At 32.3% G+C, this 20,858-nt stretch overlaps 1 protein-coding gene and 1 non-coding gene across 2 annotated transcripts; one reads left to right on the forward strand and one right to left on the reverse strand.

The window, feature by feature from the left end:
• Nucleotides 1-1,559: 1,559 nt before the first annotated feature.
• On the reverse strand, nucleotides 1,560-10,183 carry epsilonCOP (coatomer subunit epsilon). Its single transcript, XM_090113034.1, has 7 exons — nucleotides 10,077-10,183; nucleotides 6,113-6,304; nucleotides 5,686-5,777; nucleotides 4,874-5,039; nucleotides 3,974-4,085; nucleotides 2,978-3,093; nucleotides 1,560-1,728 (listed from the first exon to the last, which is right to left on the reverse strand). The coding sequence occupies exons 1-7, from the start codon at nucleotides 10,173-10,175 to the stop codon at nucleotides 1,600-1,602; spliced, it is 906 nt and encodes a 301-aa protein (XP_089969160.1). The 5' UTR covers nucleotides 10,176-10,183; the 3' UTR covers nucleotides 1,560-1,599.
• Nucleotides 10,184-15,108: 4,925 nt separating this feature from the next.
• On the forward strand, nucleotides 15,109-15,180 carry TRNAE-UUC (transfer RNA glutamic acid (anticodon UUC)). Its single transcript has one exon. It is a non-coding gene; the product is annotated as a tRNA-Glu (tRNA).
• The last annotated feature ends 5,678 nt before the right edge of the window (nucleotides 15,181-20,858 follow it).

Consider the following 20,858-nt stretch of genomic DNA (forward strand, 5'->3'; position numbering starts at 1 on the left):
ACAATAACAAACTACAGAATGAATTTATTTTAATATTTTTACGCAATGATATTATATATAGAAACAAGAGGTAGATACGTCATCAACGCACCAAAACTGATTCCGTGAATTGGTCCCATTTGGGACCAATGCAATCAGTCAAAAATCAGTCAGATTGTGACCGGTCCCAGTGAGCGCATGTGCCGATAGGTACATTAAAGTTGTCGAAAATGCATTCCTGTGTGTTCAGAAAGTGCACGTATTCGTGCAAAAAAATAAAGAAAGCTAAAGGAATATCATATCACAGGAAAATATATTAAATTATTACAGTTTAAGATTAAAAATAACAATTTACAATTCTTTATGAATGACACTTGCTTGACACTTGTATTGAAATAATGAAAGGGATAAAACATTGCTTCAATCACTAGTGTGACAAAGCTAGCGTACACTGTGTTCAAAGATTATCATGTAGATACGATTATTGAAAATATAACGGTTATTTTATTAATTTCGATTTGGGTAAATACTTGATTATTTTCATATTTAAATCCACACAGTGCATGTAATTAACAAATATATCTATTTATTATATACAATGAAATCGTGATGGCAAAAATGTTTGTTTGCAAAAATGATGTTGAATACATTAAAGAAAAGATTATCGCTACTGACGAAATGGGCTATTTGCTTTTCTGTAAATAGCTATTGAACATAAATTTTATTTGTGTTTTAGATAAAAAAGGCTTATACTTCATCCTTTCTTTTATTGAAATATATAAATCTTTTTTTTTTTCATCTAGGTACCACTATTATTATATCCTACAAGTTGGAGTGATGACCTTGTACGGGTTCCGGGAACTGCCTTGAAACGAATAGCGTAAGATCGGTCCTTATGGAGTTCTATACGGAGGACTATATGCTCAGCAGTGGGTGTTTATCGGGTGAAATGATGATGACCGAAAACGAACACCAGAGCTAGTAATAAATACTTAATACAGTTATATCTCCAAAAAAGTTTTTTTCATTTTAATACAACATCATAATAATAATTAAATAGTAAATGAAATTGTCACATTTGTTTACTTGTGCAGGAAACGTAACATCTATAACATTGAACCTTCTGTGTCGTTAGTCTATGCCAATTACCATGGCAACTATTTGTTTATTTATATTTAATTGGTGAATTCTTATGACTTTTGCTTACACCTGCGCGGAAGTGACAAACTATCTTTGTCTTTTTTGTTTATATCATTTTATTAGAGCCATCTCTCTTATACAGTCTGTCAATGTAATAAATTAAGTAAAATGAAACTTGTATATGTGTGTGTCTGACACTGCATATGAAGCATTTTTTTTGGATATATTGTGAGTATATAACGTATCTATACATAAAATATCATTGTTTTTACGTGGATACTTTTTAATTTTTTTATCGGGTGAAGCTTAGGAATCATTAACACCAAAAATATTAATAACTCAGGCCCCGGAACCACAGACACAATAGGAAATCTATTGTGACGTGGATCGATCGGGCCACTTGGGCCTCAATGGGTTAATTTTATAAATAAAACACACACTTCCGATAACACAATTTATTAAATACAAACTACCCTACATTTAGCTAGCGACAGTGGGCTGGTATTGCGCAGTGAGACGCTTCAGTTCATTCAGTTTGACGTTGTACTCGCGAGCGAACGGGTGTTCCGGGTGCGTGTCTAATAACTGCGCTATATAGCGGGATGATACCTGCAAATATAATAAAAAAAAAATTAGAATTTGATATTATGGTTCGATGCCATATGTAGCGACTACATAATATTTGTACAGCAATATTGTCCCGTAGATAGATTAACACACGATGATTTTTTTTGTTTTATGGCATTCAAATGCTTTATAAATATACATTTTTAAATAATAGAAAAAATTCGATCACGTGGTGGGATTCGAACCCGTGTCTTCCACTTTTCCGTGTACCTACTATTTAATTTATTTAAAAATTAACGTACCATTAATAAAATTTAAATATTCCGGGGCTTATAGCCATACTAGCTGTGCCGCGCGCCCGCAGACGAAAAGGCGGGAAATGGCTACATCATTGCCAAATATCATAAAAACCGTTCTGTGGTATTTGTGCGAATGAGAATATACATACTTACAAACTTTATTTCTTACATTTTAATTAAAAATCCTTCTAACAAGCTCACTACTTCAGTATTCTTAAAAAAATTAGAAAAAATTATCGCAATAATTTATGAGTATCTCTGTATCAACAAACTCCTAAGGGCGGCCGTACATGGACCGCTTCAAGCAGTTGAGATCGACTGCTTGAAGCCGCGAACGCACGGTAAACTATAGACATTCATTCACTGCCGTACACGGACTGCTCGAGCCGTCGCGACTGCTTCAAGCCGTCAACTGCGTGGTTTGTAGCGAGAGCTCGAGCAGTCAACGACCGACCGCTCGAGCAGTCCGTGTACGGCCGCCCTTACATGCGTTCACAACGCACTTTTTATAATATTAGTATTATACAGAGAGAAATATATTTTTATTTTTATTTATTTTTCTTTATTGGAAAACATACAGAGACAAAGACAGAGATATATAAAACAAAAAAAAATCTTATTAACTAAAGATACATGAAAATGCCTCCTTATAGTGTTTTCACTGTGAACATATAACATTATTTTTGCCAACACCCAGCAGTAGGAGAGACAAGGAAGATAATAATCCATACTAATATTATAAATGCGAAAGTAACTCTGTCTGTCTGTCTGTCTGTTACTCAATCACGCCTTAACTACTGAACCAATTTGCATGAAATTTGGTATAGAGATATTTTGATACCCGAGAAAGGACATAGGATAGGTTTTATCCCGGAAATCCTACGGGAACGGGTTTTTCTTTGAAAACGCGGGCGAAGCCACGGGCGGAAAGCTAGTAAAATATAAATCTTATAATATATAAATCTTATAAATAAATAAAAGCATATTACTACCTCAGGTGGTTTAGAGCTGTGTGCAGCGCTGACAGCAAGCCCTAAAAGCAGTTCCGGTTGTTGTGGACAGCGGGCTTGTGCCTCTGTTAACATTTGTTCAGCTTCCTCCCACATGCCTGGAAACAAATTATATTACTATTACAAACATAAAGTTTTTAAGCTATTGCATAGCTTCTATCGCGGGCCTTGAGCGCGGGGACCGAAATTGCGTAACGAAAAAACCTCACGCTCCCCACTCCGACGGGGACGGGTACGGAGGTGTTGCTTGAAGGCATAGCATGCAATAGCTTTACCGCGGCAGTCCCCGAGTGCCACACGTCGTTTTTTATTTGCAGGTCACTTGTTGGCAGTTGTAAATAATATTATGTAGGTACATAGAATATTAATGCCACATGCTATAAGCATTTCTAAATCAAATGCGTTAGCAACACATTTCATTGATAATTTTAAAGTGAATATTAATGGTTTAACAACATTGAGCATGGCAGAGAAAGATTTTGTAGACACGCGTCACCAAGTTATAAGTTTTCACTTCTATCTCCAGTCCTTCGACTACTTACTTATTTCTTTCTTTATCTTCTCTATATAATAAAAATGAATCGCCAAATGTGTACCTAAGCGCGAAACGGCTGAATCGATTTCTTTAATTCTTTTTATATAACATTCCTCGAAATATGAGAATGGTTATTATGGATAAGAGACACATGTACCACGAGCAAAGCCGGGGAGGACAGCTAGTCCTACTACTATTATAAAGGCGAAAGTTTGTAAGTATGGATGTATGGATGTTTGTTACTCTTTCACGTAAAAACTACTGAACCGATTACAATGAAATTTAGCACACATATAGAGGGTAACTTGGATTAACACATAGGATAGGTTTTATCCCGGGAATCCCACGGGAACGGGAACTATGCGGGTTTTCCTTTGAAAACGCGGGCGAAGCCGCGGGCGGAAATCTAGTATTTAAATATAGTAATAAGTTAAAAAGCCAACCTCTAGAAGCAGCAGCAGCAGCTCCCACAGCTGCTGGACCGGCTCCGAGTGCTCCGAGCCTCTCTGCTAACTCCATAATACTGTAGTGAGCGTCTTGCACACCGGGACCACCCTGGAAAATAAAAATATTAATAATATGTAATCGGTTGTTGAAACCACCCATTTCTTCAACATCAAATATAACTAAACAGAAAAAGGAACTGAAAACCTTGAATGTGTTTTTCAAAATTCTAGTAAAAAAAACTTAGCTTATGACTTTAAGGTGTATTCATAAAAGATACAAAAAGTAAAAACTCAAGCTAGCTGATTTTATCAAATAAAATCAATCTCTGCATCGAGTAATGTCTCTTTTACAAAGCAGTAAAACTCACTATGTGAACTTTTCATAGAAAAATTTTTTAACACCAATAGTGTATCTAGATTCGAATTGTTATAATTAATAAAAAAATATATCCTCACTCACTTTTATAAAAAAGTTTTCTCATATTGAAACAAGCAGCTTTGATTTGTATAATCTAGTATAAATTTACTATACAATCGTCATCATAGTAAAACTTAGGAGAATATGTAAGAACAAATTACACATTGAAAGATCTTTTTCTTGTTGAAAAAAGCAAATAAATGATATCAGCAGGTAATATGTGAAGTAATCGTAAATTCAATAATGCTCATTACACGGTAACTAACAAAAAGTTAAACCATAGCTTTGTGCTGCTCTTGCTCACATGAAACGTCAATCATAAAAACAAAACAGGTTATTGCAATAACTAATCCATTGCAAAGCAAATGGGTAACATTTTATTAGTAGGACCGTTATTGTACAGCAAATGATATGTGTATCTATCAAGTGAACATTATCAGATAGCAATTGTCCTAAAAAGCTAAATTATCTAAAAGTACCTGTGACAAATTCAGCCAAGCCTGTGCAAGTTGCGTCAAAGTGCCATCATCTTCAATATCTTGTAGCAACTTCAGTTGTTTGCGAGCAAGGTCAGGTCTGTTCATTGCGAGGAGACATTGTAGTGTGAACGCTCGTAGCTCGAGGGACTCGGCTCCGTGGAGGATCCTAGAAAGGATATCATTTTATGTAGTTTTGTAAAGGCAAGGAGCTATAGAAATGGAGCCAAGTCCGTGGAGAATTCTGAAATCAATGCAATGTAGTGTTGTGAAGGCAATATGATATGGTAATGTTTCAGTATGGTCACACCCCGGACACTCCATACAAAATTATCGTTTTGACAGTCACACTATAGAGAGTGCAAATGTGTGTGTTAACGCTTTATGGTTGGCACATTAATTGTGACTAGCGTAAAGAAATTCGCGTTTTTCTGATGAAATACATCCGTAAACAGCACAATATCTAACCATTTTCTACGAAAAACGATAATCACAATTCCAAAATAATAAAATTACTTCGTCAATTTGAATAATGTTGTCAATCTTCGTTGCGTATCGTCCTTACGGAAAATGCAGGCCATCTATAGCGTGATCGTGCAGGGTGAGGTAAGTGTTTAATTTTAGTGGGAGGCAGAGAGTGTCCGTTCTGTAGCGTTTAGCTAATATTATGTATTCTGTGGCATGGTGTCAACATAGACAGAGTTTGAATGTGAATAAAGAGTTTATGCACATAAATATTAAAATATGTATTTCAAATTACACCATTAATATGTTACCCATATCCATTATCCATCTTTATACAATTTATAACTTACTTGAGAGCTGCCTCATAGTTGTCCTCATGGTAGTAAATAGTGGCGGCCACAATCAGGAATATATCATTTGCCAGTTCTGTGCCTTTGGCCACCTGAAATGTACAAATATAAGCTTAATAATTGAAAAATTCACTACAAAATAGTAAATAAAGTCTAGCAGTAATAATAACATAATATATGTCTGTCTGTAGTCTGTGCTGTACACATTTGAAAAATATCATTCTCATAATCAAGAAAATTAAACCTTAACCTTTGAGATTTTAAATAACGGGTTGCATCATGCATAATAATATTGCAATAACTATGACTTCATAAAAGTAAAACATTAATATATCTCATTGCATCATTATTTTCATAACATCAACAATTTTTATTTTTTTTAATAGTGATATAATATTGTTTTATTTATTGTAAAAGCAATGTATACCCTAGCATCAACATCAGCAACGATAGCCGGTTTATTTGCTCCCGGAGACAGGTAATCGACGAGCGTCTTCAGCGGCTGCAGCAGAGGATCCGCAGTCTTCAGCTCTTGCAGAACAATCCGGAAGTTCCCTTGCGCTATGTATGAGCGGTACAGGAATGTGTCTCGCTGTAGTGCTATCAATGGAGAGGAGGGCTGGAAATTGGTGGAAACTATTTATATTAACGTCTTGAAATTATGACTATTATAAATATAAACTAGCTTACCGCCTGTGGCTTGACCCGCTTTGTCTAAAACCTAATAAATTATACTAAAACCTTCCTCTTGAATCACTTAATCTATTAAAAAAAACCGCATAAAATCCGATGCGTAATTTTAAAGATTTAAGCATACATAGGGACATAGGGACAGAGAAACTGACTTTGTTTTATACTATGTAGTGATTTATATAAGTATTTCTTTTTTGTAAAACAGACAACCAACATACATTTTGAGGTGAGACAACAGAAACAATTTATTTAAAAGTGAAACAGACAATAATAATCTTCAAATACTAACTTAAAACCAGATCCAACAGGGAAAAGAAACTTAAGGGCTTGGTCTAGTAGTGCAAACAAATGCATCCTGTCATCCTATATGTAAATAATACAAATGTACTAAGGGAAAGTTGCTCCACTTAATTTTTAAAAATTAAATCATTCGTATAATTTAATATTCGTAATAAGTACCAAAAATGACAATTTGAAACAATTTTCGTGAAAATTACACCGGGTGATTTTTTTTATCAGTACACAAAATTTGCGAATACTTTCTATTGATATCTTCAACTTCATGTTTATATAACTGATCAACTTTTACAAAGAAATTTGGACGAAATATAAAAAAAAATAAGCTTTCCATACAAAATGCATAACTCTATACATTTTTTTCGACCTAAGTTTCTTAGTGAAAGTTGTTCAGTTTAAATAATAAAACGGATAAACAAATTTTGTATATAATAAAAAAAAATGTAATGTTTGTGTTAAAAAATTATAAAATAGAAAAATACGCAAATAAAAACAAAAGATATTTATTTCTGACTAGCTTCCGCCCGCGACTCCGTCCGTGCGGATGTCAGTCTTCGCGTCTTCTACAGATTTATTATATTATGTGTAATATATAGATTTATATTGATAAACCTAATAAATCTTTTGCTAGCATTCTGATGCTTTATCGGTTGCACTGGATTTATCTCTTTTTTTTCAATCGCTTGAATGATATAGGATGGGTCCTTGATGGGCATCGAATGCTGAAGTCTCGAATCAATCAATTCTGACAGTAGGCAATTTATGTAAAATCTTGATAATGGTCCATCATTTTATTTTGCCTAAACGTTACATACTTTTTTATATATTCTATTTTTAACGAATGATTCACTCCAGTCCAAACAGCAAATAAGCAGACTTCTGCTTCTGCAACGTTTAGTTGTCCCTGAATTTGGAAAAAATAGTCATGATTCTTATCTATGACAAAAGTGTTATTTTTTGCATTGTATTTTAAATATTAAATTTTTTTTAACCGCATCTTCCGCATTCATGTCTTTTGCCGGAATTAGACATTTAACTTCTACTAGTCCCATTTTCCCTTTTTGATATGGGAGTGTATAAAGTAAATTTTTTAGATATTTCTCGTTATACTTTTAAAAAGTTATTATTGTCATTTTGCTCATTAGGTAAATTAATTTCGATATCAGTTTTAAGTTTTTTGATACCTGCAATAATAACGTCATAATCGCCTGCACATACTTATCGATTACACCCTGTATACAATCCACCATTCACATTCATAATGTTTTCAATGAGTAAATCTGCTACCACTGAAGGATGTTTCATTGTGATCAGCAAATTTTCACCACTGTTGTCGATTATTTGTTTTTCATTTTTAATCAGCAATTGGGAATCATCAGTTTTGTTTTTTGCAAATTGGTGATGTACCCTAACAATACGTCGAAAAGGGAAAGCATCAACGAATTATCGTTTTCGTCCTCTTTTTTTTTATTCTTCGCGTCTCTGTTACATCTGTTTGTTTAGTTCTCAACACCCACTGAATTTTCTATGTTATTGTGATCTTCCATTACATCTGAGTTTTGATGATGTGATGATAATCCATTCGTTTTAATATTGGTACTTAGAGTTGGTAGACTAAACTAGAAATGGCGGACTAAATTTGTCAGCGCGTCTGTAAGATCAGAATATAAAACCAACATCCTGTATTTAAGTTACAAAATTAATAATCAAACAACATGCCGCTACGTTGAAAATGACTAGAAGAAAAAATTAAAACACCTCGGATCAATTTTGGAGTAAACAAATCATTTTCCCCGTATGGGGATTTCCCCGGATGAACTTGGGAAGTTCAAGTTCTCAATACAAGTTTAAGTATATTATATTTCGTATTTATCAAACGAAAAATAAACATTTTTGGAACTTCAAAAAAATTATATTATAAGAAAATTTATGAGCTTACTTTATTTTTAAAGAAATATACATCCCTTTACTGATACCCCGTAAAATAAAGAAATTGTTGCCAATCCTTTGCAATCAATTTGGTTTCATTAACTTTATGTTCGAAGATAATTTTTTTTCTAGTAGTTACACGCGTATTTTTTTCGTTTATTTTCCATATCGAAATCAAATGTTTAAAAATACGAATATTTGCACAAAGCTAAGATAAAAATAATCAATTAACAAAAATATTAAATTTAATGAAGTAGAGCAACTTTCACTTCGGTATGAAGGAAAATCGAGCGTAGAGCACACGTCAGAACGCTCCGGCCCAAGGAGCGCGACTAAAGAAATTCGCTAGGATTTTTCCTAATTATTTTAAATATTTTTTTAATATTTAAAGAATTATCAAAATTCAAAAAAAAAAATTTAAAAGGATTAATACTCATTGGTCTTCAACCAACTCGAATAAATTAATGGAAAAAATAACTTTTAGCAGTATTTATCAATAGATTTTGTAAGGCAAATAATGGGAAATTTAATGAATTTATAACGTTCTAATTAAGAAAATCATAAGTTTTTCGGTAATTGTATTCAGCAGTTTTTAATAATGACTATATAAGGATAATAATGCGCTGATCAGATTGTGTAAATTGTAATCGGTTGCAACGTAGTGAGTGCACAAACTTAGCTCGAAATGTCTTTGGGGGAAAGAGACTTATCTTGAAGGCCTGATTAAGGTAACATAAAGTAACTTTATAAATGTAAAAAAATTCACGCGCATTGCGTATATAACACTAATTGATAAACAAGAAAAAAAAACTCAGTTTATCATTTCATTAGCCGGGAAAAAATTGTCAAATAACTTGTTGAAAACGCAATTTTGCTAGACTGCAGCCTTAAGACAAGGTGCATAAATGACACTTGATAACATAATGCTTATTACTTGTAAGCTATAATTTCTAATTGGATTGTTCACATTGGAACATTTGGTTTGATTGATAAAACATATGAAACTCAATTTACGTAGATTGTATATTCTGTTTATAAATATTCGCCTATATGTTACTAAAACATTAATTTTGGCTGGCATTTTATACGATTCCCATTATTTTCTGACGAAATGAAACAATTACAGCATTATATTTTGTTTAGAGATATTATGAGGATTAGGCCACATATTTAATTTATTTAATTATTTATTGCACACACAAAGGAAATAGAGACACATAAAGTACAGGTAAGAGGAAAACAAAGTGTACAAACATAATGGGCCCCCAAGTATTTTATTAAATATACATGTTTTTTACTAAGGAACAATATTAATAAAGAAATTGTAATAGGCGTTACTTATGATAAAATAATTAAAAACATAACATCAGCAATGACTGAAATGTCAACACGTCATCGGCGTTCAATACAATAAAATAACTCTGATACAGAACGCTTTACACCTGGAATTAAATAGTTTTAGTAATACTTACATTTACATTTTGTGCCTCGTTAATGGCTTGTTGATAATTTCCAACATAAAATGCATTTTTCACATCGAAAAGTTCATCAACATCCTGCTGACGTGCCATCTTGACAAGTTTTTAATTAATTCTGACATTGACAGTTATTTGGAGCACAGAGCAAGTAATTTGGAGCCTCAGAGCAATATCCTCTGAGTAAGCCTCTGAGGCTTAGATCATTAAGTAATGGATAACACACGCAGGCGTTTCCCCTTTTGCCGAGGTATATGATTATTCGAATCGAAAAATCTTATGCTTTCATAAAAACTACTTGCGTAATCGATTACGAACACTCTGCGTATTCGTAAAACATCGAAAGGACGTCTGCGAGTGCTCCGCTAAAAATGCCGTTTTGCACTGTCATGTCTTGCAGAAGCAATTCAAACATGTCGAATATTAAAAAAGATGGAATAACCTTTCATTTGTGTATATTTTTTTATTTTTTTAACGTACATTTCTAATTAAATGCAATTTCTAATAATCGTCGATGTATCGTTTAGCGATATGATCAAGACAAATAATCGAGTCATGTGTTTACTCGATCATTGATGCGGCTTCACGAGACTATCATGGAAAGAAAATATACAAATTTAATCTTTATGAACTAAGAGATAAAGTTGAATTTAGAACGCGATATTGAACCGCACTCCCCACGAGACTATAAACTGATGTAGCGAGACTATCTTGAAGAAAAAACATACAAATTTAATCTTTATGAACGAAGCGATAAAGTTGAATTTAGAACGCGATATTGAACCGCACTCCCCACGAGACTATAAACTGATGTAGCGAGACTATCTTGAAGAGAAATTCAAATTTAATCTTTATGAACTTAGTGATAGAGTTGAATTTAAAAACTCGTCGCTTAAAAGGTCGTAAATTTTTACGACTTTCTTAAGCGTCTTATTCACGGTCAATCCCCGACGTACGTCGGCTCAAGGCCGCGGTGCTGGATGTATCCTACTGACGATCGTGCGCGCATCAAGCATGGCTAGGGTTGCCAACTTTTATTTGAAGAAATAGAGTATATCTGATTTTAAAGGAGGTAAATAAAGAGTAAATAAATATTTTTAAAAATGTATTTTTTTGTACTTTTTGCAGTAACTAAGAATTTTTCATTATTTTTAAATGAATTATATGAATCCAAACATTCCAAATCTAAATTTATATATTTCAAGAGCTCATTTTTAATTAATTTTTAATGAAACTCGGTTTCTCTCTTCCCGCCACTTCACATTCATGACCGAAAAGACTCTTTCAGTAAATGCTAAAGTGGCGGGAACAGAGAGTATATAGCTAATCATTTTTTTTAAACAAACAAATTCGTCAAGATATTTTTTTTAAATAAATTGCCATTTTTCTGCAGTGGACTTTTGCATAAAATCTGTGTTATTCAACAGTTCGCCTTGGAGTTCTTTTAAAATAATAACTTCTGAATATAAACTGTCCATGTGTAAAAGGTTGATCGAAAAGTAATGATAATTGGGATTTCCTGTGTACATAAAAATAAAAAATAACCGTTTCTTGCTTGCTCATGTACTCACTAAGTTATCACAAAAAAATCATATCAATAGGCCACGTTTCCAAGTATTTACATTAATTTCTGTTGGCAACACTAATCTGCTGTACGTCCGCGCTATTCACTGTCCATCTGCACGACGTTCGCGGTGGTGGGGGTGCTTGCTGGATGAAAAGTTGGTCGTGCACATCCAGCAAGATAATAATAATAATTATTGACGTACGTCAACGCTATTCACTGTCGTTTTGCGTCGTGCATCGTGTATGACCTTGGCGGGACGTACGTCAAGATGGACCGTAAATAAGACGCTTTAGTGACGGACTGCTTTTAACTTGAACGTCGATAAAAAAATATTTTTCTAAGTATAATTTGAAATGAGATGAGAATTAATCTTTATTATATTACAATTTTACACAACTGCATAAATTTTTTATTTTAATTTTAATCGTACGGAACCCTTCGTGCGCGAGTCCGACTCGCACTTAGCCGTTTTTTTGTAGAAGAAGTATTCACTTCAATAAAAATTTCTGTACCGATATTTATTTTATTGAATATAATATGTGATGTGTTGAATAAATACATATTCAAATACAAATAAAATGGCGTTTTATTGTTTTTTCGTATGCATATAATAATGATGAAAACGTTACAAATGACCTGTGTAGTATTTTTTATGAATATAATATTAATGTTATTTCTAATTTCAACAAAATTATTATTTTTGTAATATCGATATGGTTACATCCCTTTAGAGCGATTGTATTATTAGTCCATTGAATAAAAAGTTCTAGAGTGCGTGAGTTAGTAACGTAAGATGTTTCTTCGGAAACATGTCAAGAGTCCCTAGGTAATAAACATACTAAAACCCCGGGCCACTAGGAGGAGCCCCGGAGTGGGGGGAGGGGGGAAATGGGTCCATTTTTTCATTTTTCGCTTAAATCTCAAAAACGGTACATGTTAGAGAAAAACTTTCAAGGAAAAGTTGAAAGGCCATAAAATTATCTATAAGTTGTACCTGAATCATTTTTTCCTATATCCTACCGTTTCTGAGTTATACGCAGTAAAACATGATTTTGGCTCAAACAATTTCCACATCAATCGATCAAAAAATATTTCTTTCTTCCAAAAAACTAAAATGTGCAACTTGTGACCGGTACTGATAGATTGCTCTTAATTAGGTCTATAATTGGTAAAATAAACACATTCCTCCATGGAAGCCTTTAGGAGGAATCGATTGTCAAAATATTATATTAGGGCAGTTTGAGTTACTGAACTTGATCTTTTTATTTTTTTCTTCCAAAAAACTCATAAGTGCAACTTGTGACCGGTACAGATAGATTGCTCATAATTGGGTCTATCATTGATAAAAATACCAGATTCCACCACGGAGGCGTTTACGGGGAATTGAATTTTATTAGGGTAGTTACGATACTTGAACTTTTTATTTTTTTTCTCCAAAAAAACTCAAAAGTGCAACTTGTGACCGATACTGATAGATTGCTCTTAATTAGGTCTATAATTGGTAAAATAAACACATTCCTCCATGGAAGCCTTTAGGAGGAATCGATTGTCAAAATACTATATTAGGGTAGTTTGAGTTACTGAACTTTATCTTTTTATTTTTTTCTTCCAAAAAACTCAAAAGTGCAACTTGTGACCGGTACAGATAAATTGCTCTTAATAAGGTCTATAATTGGTAAAATAAACACATTCCTCCATGGAAGCCTTTAGGAGGAATCGATTGTCAAAATATTACATTATGGTAGTTTGAGTTACTGAACTTGATCTTTTTATTTTTTTCTTCCAAAAAACTCAAAAGTGCAACTTGTGACCGGTACAGATAGATTGCTCATAATTAGGTCTATCATTGCTAAAAATATCAGATTCCACCACGGAGGCGTTTACGGGGAATTGAATTTTATTAGGGTAGATACGATACTTGAACTTTTTATTTTTTTTTCTTCCAAAAAAACTCAAAAGTGCAACTTGTGACCGGTGCCGATAGATTGCTCATAATTAGGTCTATCATTGATAAAAAAACCAGATTCCACCATGGAGGCGTTTAGGAGGTATTGAATTCTATTAGGGTAGTTACGATACATGAACTTTTTAACTAACTACCCTAATAAAATTCAATTCCCCGTAAACGCCTCCATGGTGGAATCTGGTATTTTTATCAATGATAGACCTAATTATGAGCAATCTATCTGTACCGGTCACAAGTTGCACTTTTGAGCTTTTTGGAAGAAAAAAAATAAAAAGTTCATGTATCGTAACTACCCTGATAAAATTCAATTCCCCGTAAACGCCTCCGTGGTGGAATCTGGTATTTTTAGCAATGATAGACCTAATTATGAGCAATTTATCTGTACCGGTCACAAGTTGCACTTTTGAATTTTTTGGAAGAAAAAAATAAAAATATCAAGTTCAGTAACTCAAACTGCCCTAATATAATATTTTGACAATCGATTCCTCCTAAAGGCTTCCATGGAGGAATGTGTTTATTTTACCAATTATAGACCTAATTAAGAGCAATCTATCAGTACTGGTCACAAGTTGCACATTTGAGTTTTTTGGAAGAAAGAAATATTTTTTGATTGATTGATGTGGAAATTGTTTGAGCCAAAATCATGTTTTACTGCGTATAACTCAGAAACGGTAGGATATAGGAAAAAATGATTTAGGTACAACTTGTAGATAATTTTATGGCCTTTCAACTTTTCCTTGAAAGTTTTTCTCTAAAGTGTACCGTTTTTGAGATTTAAGCGAAAAATGAAAAAATGAACCCATTTCCCCCCTCTCCCCACTCCGGGGCTCCTCCTAGTGGCCCGGGGTTTTAGTATGTTTATTACCTAGGGACTCTTGACATGTTTCCGAAGAAACATCTTACGTTACTAACTCACGCACTCTAGACCCCCCTTGGAGGGACTCATTCAATGGACTATATTACGTATATGTACAGAGATTTTTCTGTGTAATCGATGTATGTGTGCAAAAACATGCTAGTCTGCCAATTTTGTATTAGTTTGAGTTTGTAAAGACACAAATTATTTTTGTGAATGTGTGATTGTTTTTCAAAGTGTGAGTTACCCTCCCCGCACCAAAATCGGCAGAAAGTTTAGTTAGAACATTTGCCAGCGTGCTCCATCCATTACTTAATGATCTAAGCTCTGAGGTATAAATACAATTAGATTTTGTAGATATAATATAAATTATCATTTGTTATTTTTTTCATTAAATAATGCAATGGGTAGTAAATTCGTGTACAAGCTCTGAGTGTACAAGCCATAAAAATACTGTATTTGCAACATCATAACATTTTAGATTATAATAAGATTTAAACAATCATTGAAATAATAAGTTGTAATGTAATCTAGATAAAAAAGATTAATATAATATGCATTATCCGAATTTTATTGAGTTATGAGTTTTAGAGAGTTATGAGTGTAACAAACATACAAATATTTCAACTCGTCTCGCATATCCCGTATGGTCTAGTGGCTAGGATACCTGGCTTTCACCCAGGAGGCTCGGGTTCGATTCCCGGTACGGGAAATACCTTTTTGTTCTTTATTTATTTGTTCCTCATTATAATAATTGAAGACCATTGTATATTTATTTTGCTTATTTTTCGCTTTTACATAATCGCATAAAATAATAATATGCTTCGTTTATTTTCGTATTTTGTTTTTTAATTACAATAGTCTAGTACTGTAGTTCTATTCTATCATCATAGTTACATATTTATTGTTTGGTTAAAGCATTAGGTAACATAATTTGATGATGTAAATAGTAGGTATAAAATATTATATGACATACTTAATAATTAATATGATAGAATTTTTATAAAAGTTACTTTAGAATGAGATGATACCGTAGAAATTAAGGTACTAAAAGTGACTACCTTCAACTCTAATATAAAATTAATCTCTCGCAATTTGATCGTGTAACTAGAAGTATTGCTTCCAAAAATAAACTAAACCACGACAACTTACCTATACAAACAACATTATGTGGCGAAAATTCGTCCCGTAGAACCTTTAAAACCCATGTAACATCGTACAAAATCAAAACATTGTACACAAAGATATTCCGTCATACATAATCTTAAGTTTGTTCAATGAGGCTCAGGTAAAAAGCTGCAATTGTGAAAGTCTCATCTCGGCTTACATGAAAGAGTAAACAATATAACAATAAGACCTACATACCGTCAGGTAAAGTCCAGGTAAGTTGTAACAAGTAATAATACGCACTTTACCATTGAATTTGTTACGATACAAAACTTTTTTACACAAGGATTGTAGTGCAGGAGTAAATGCAAACTTTTATTCAATTTGTCTTTTTGAAATATTAATATAGATTCTCAAGATTAACATTATATCTTTCTTCGATAATAAAATGAAGAAAATATAATTACGAAAATAGAAAATCGGTATGAATTCAGGATATCAAGCATTTTCCCTTTTGTTTAATTTTAACTCACATTTTGTAACATAATGTAAGAAGTCAGTGTAAAAACCGTTGAAAATAATCTTCATTATAAGAATAAGCATAGTAATTGTAGGTTTGGGTATGTAACACACGTAAAAAAATGTTAACGAAAAAAATATGAAATGGAATCACCAAATTTAAAAACAGGTTCAAATTATTATACGAAAAAAATCATCTAATTTGAGTTAAATAAAAAAAAATATTCATTTAAAAATTGTCATAAAGATAAATATGTAACCAAAAAAGTGAACTGGGGTGTACAAAAAAGGCTGTATAAATAAATGTATTTGCTTTTTCAAAGCTTATCTCGTCTAGTTTTTTTAATTTATGATAGTTACGCATCCTAGATCCACGGCTTTGGTATGTCGTAGTAGTACTAACAAAAATTTACGTGTGACTACACTTATAGGACGGTTTATCAAAAAGGTACAACTGGTATATACTGTATATTATTGTACTGGTATATTCTAGTTTTATGATTGTTAAACAGAGCAAGAAGCTTATGAGTAGTTAAATTTTACACATAAAATCGTTTACTTACCTATCTGATTCAATGAAATCCATACTAATATTATAAATGCGAAAGTAACTCTGTCTGTCTGTCTGTTACTCAATCACGCCTAAACTACTGAACCAATTTGCATGAAATTTGGTATGGAGATATTTTGACAAACGAGAAAGGACATAGGCTACCTTTTATTGCGAAATATGTACCACAGGCGAATCCGGGGCGGACCACTAGTATTTGTATAATTCTGATTTTCATAGGCGCGTATATTTTCTAATTAGGTTGTTAACAATAACATTTTGTTTCTATTCGACAATACTATCAAATAATATTTGATTGTTAGTTCCGACTGAAGCTTGTTTGAAAGAGCGCTAATAAATTCCACAAAATTAAAGCACAGTAAATTTACTAAGCATGAATGAAGAAACAGTCTATCAATGTAATCTTATCTTTCCCCCAATAAAATATTAACAGTTTTGTAAAACGATAAACAAAAGCTTAATAGATATTTCCCAGTAATTCTTGCTATTAACAACGTACATTGTCTTCACAAATCTGGTTGATAATTCCAGGAAAATGTGTATTATAGTTGATAATAAGATCTCATTCTACTGGATTAATAGATAATAGGTACCTATGATAATATAATATACTTACACAGCAAATATAACGATAATTTTGGGTTTCGGATGTTGTTAGAGTCTATATAGATACATATTATATTAGGTAGGTACTCTACATTTTTTTGTTTGTCTCAGCCTCCTCTGGAATATAGTCCAGAGACTTTATTTTCTTTTTATATCTATTTAACCAATAGTAAATTATAATATTTTAAAAATACAATTTTTAAAGGTACTCTACATTCGATCATCGATGCGATTCGACGATCGAAATAATATCAAAAGTAATTTTAATGTACCTACCTACCTGAATAATGAGACAATTTATCGATAAAAAGAAAATTAAATACTTAATTAGAATTGTACAACACCGAGAATTTTTAATAAACTAACGCACCCAACTTAATCTGAAATATTTAATTTAAAAAGTAAGTTCTTTATCTGAATCCTACATCATGTACATTTTGAAGGTGTTTCATGTATTTCTAGATGTCAAATCATTTCAAATATGCGACGATTATAAGAGAAACCGAGCTAAATCTATATGAATGATGATTTTGATGCTGCCTTGATGAAAGCTCATTTAAATGTTTCAGGCAATAATATATGTACTTGAGTTTTACATATCTATCCTCGCAGGTCGCTTGAAAGAATATGCTCAATACACCATGTACCTACTAATAACATTCTTATTAAGTTAAAGAACATTGCAAATGTACTTCAGATCATTTCATATAATACAAGTGGATTGCACGTGCTATTTCCTTGTTTATATAGTTTGTGCGGAAAATTTGTGCTTGATAATAACCTGGTATGAAGTTTTCGCACGTGGAAGCACTCTATTGACTCTCCAGTTGGTCTCAAATTAAATGTACAGATATGCATAGGATTGTGGACGCAGTGTAGTATTGGTTTAGCCTTATAGATTGCCTATTGCTATTCACAATAAATTGCAAATAATAAGCAATTAGTTCTTAATATACGATGTTTAAGCATACTAGCAAAAAGCTTATAAATTGTTAAATAATCATTTTTTTAATAAACATATTGCATTTAGATTAAATTCGTCAAATGTTTTATTAAAAGGCGGGAAACTTTCAACGATCCCCTTTAATTTTGGCGGCAATTTTCAATATTGTTAGTCATATAAGTTATTGTAGGCAGGTAACATGCCTCTAGACTGCGGTTATGACACATGGAAACGATTCACTCGTCTTTAAAAATATCAAAATTTTTAAATTCCGCAAATTGTTACCTATATACTTAGGTTATAATGGGAACATTCGTATTCCAATCTAGCTACATATAATAAATAATACGTATACAAATAAATCCAAACGCAATCAAATCTTCTATAAGCAAGACCAGATTCAGATCGAGACCTCATTATCCGTACGAAATAAAACTAAATCAAATTCCCACTGCATAAATCGTCTCGATAAGTTTAAAATGAATGAAATTTTTGCATCGTTGTTGACCCCAAGGGCTTTGTAAGGGTCCTTTCTCAGGCTCTGCCAGCTGTCCTTGCACCGGGCCGCATTCAAGACGCTTACCGGCGGTTTTGTTGCCGCTATTTTTTAGACCCCATTTTTTAGGTAATGTTTTTGATTTTAGTGTAATTATATTTCAATTATGCTTTCATTCGTTTGTTATACGGCTAATAAATAAAAATAATGCGTGTGCAACGTAACATGTAATTTACCTTTATGTTTTTGTTTTTAATAAGTTTCGATTTTATTAAAAAAAAAAATATTTCACTTTATAAATTTGGATATTACAAAGATAGGTTTTATTATGAAATAGAAAAGCGTACATTTTCTTTTGAAGAATCCATTAGCGAGTAACCTAATTAGAGCACTAATTAATAATTATCGTATCAGTAAAATGGATAATGAAATAATTGATTTGTTTTGAAGGTCGGCAATTTCCAATATGTAAATAATTTTTCTTATTATAGGAAAATTAATGAAAAGCTATTGAAATGATATCAAGCTAGTAGGGGATGTGACTCCTACGCGTCTAATAATCGTATGTTCTTTCAGAAAATCCTTGAAAATTACCTGAAATATTTGAATTAAACTTGATTAGGGATGAAAACATGAATGAAAGTAAACAAACCTATAGATTCCGAAATTATATCCAATTCGAGGATTATTTAGAGTACATTCTTCAATATCTTATACGAGTTCTCCACGTCTTCGTTATAATGTTTTCAAAGCATTTTATTTTCAGAAGAAAAGTGTATTCACAAATATTTTGAAAAAAGTTTTGTACACTTATCCGTTTAACATTAATCGCTTTTATAAAAATAGGCTTTGTTTATTTCTGGATTCAATTTCAGCTAAATCTATGCAAACTTCATTAAATTCAGCAGCCATGAAAGAGTAACAGGTAATACCACTGACTAATAATAATATACTACGTATACAATAGGTAATACCATACAAACAAACGCTCATATGTACAATGATCAAGTTATATATACGTACTACCATCATATAATATAATATACCTTTCCGTAATTAATAATCACATGATACTAAACACTGAAACAAAACAAAGATATTAAAAAACGAAAAAATAAATGAATGAAAGTTATAATACTAATATTCATTCAGTTTTTAATAATAAGGTCTCAACAAACAATTCAATCAATATTAGTGAATTTTTGTTTGCAATCCAAGGCGAAATTAGCGCGGAGGTCATTGAACTTACAAGGGTTGTCGTTCCGGCAGCCTCCCTTCAAGGGTTCTCAATATTTTTCACTTTTTTAATGCCTTTGATCCTTAAGCTTGAATTCTGTTTGTAATTTTCGGCAGAATTTGATCAAAACTCAAGTTTAACTTGTTAAAAATTAAAGAAGAGAATTTGACGTAGATGACGCAACATTAGTTTTATTTCGTCACGTTTCTAAATGTCTTCCCTACTTCTGATTCAATGAAATAGCATTGCTTTATAATATTTTTATTCAACACAATTAATTCATTTATTTTAGCACGTAAAAAAACGCTCCAGCTATAATAAATTCGAACAATAGAAAATTTACAGTTTGCAACAACTTATTCATTTGTTAACTTAAAATCCTTTACAAAATATGTACTATCATATTTTGCCAATAACATATTCTAAAAATAAAACTTCAAACTTATCTAATAACTAATCAACTATTAGTATCCCATAAATAATATAAAACGAATCAGGAAGATATATTTTTTATTAAAATCAGCAAAACAAGAACAATCCATACTAATATTATAAATGCGAAAGTAACTCTGTCTGTCTGTCTGTTACTCAATCACGCCTAAACTACTGAACCAATTTGCATGAAATTTGGTATGGAGATATTTTGATATCCGAGAAAGGACATAGGCTACCTTTTATTGCGAAATATGTACCACGGGCGAAGCCGGGGCGGACCTCTAGTATAGTATAGGTAAGTATAATAATAACTTGGGCATAATTTAATAGATCACCCCATTAATCTACATCATAATACAATATTAACTAGAAATCCCCGAACTATATCACCGGAACCTGGCTTCCTCTAACAAAAACTTCAGAAATTAAGGAAACTGTTTTGTTACATTAAGATCGATTCTCCATACGTCTTCACA

The sequence above is a fragment of the Colias eurytheme genome, chromosome 19 (genome assembly GCF_061535395.1).
Source record: "Colias eurytheme isolate Ceu_HAF_F1 chromosome 19, ilColEury1 Martin Lab GWU primary, whole genome shotgun sequence".
Classification (NCBI taxonomy): Eukaryota; Metazoa; Arthropoda; class Insecta; order Lepidoptera; family Pieridae; genus Colias; species Colias eurytheme.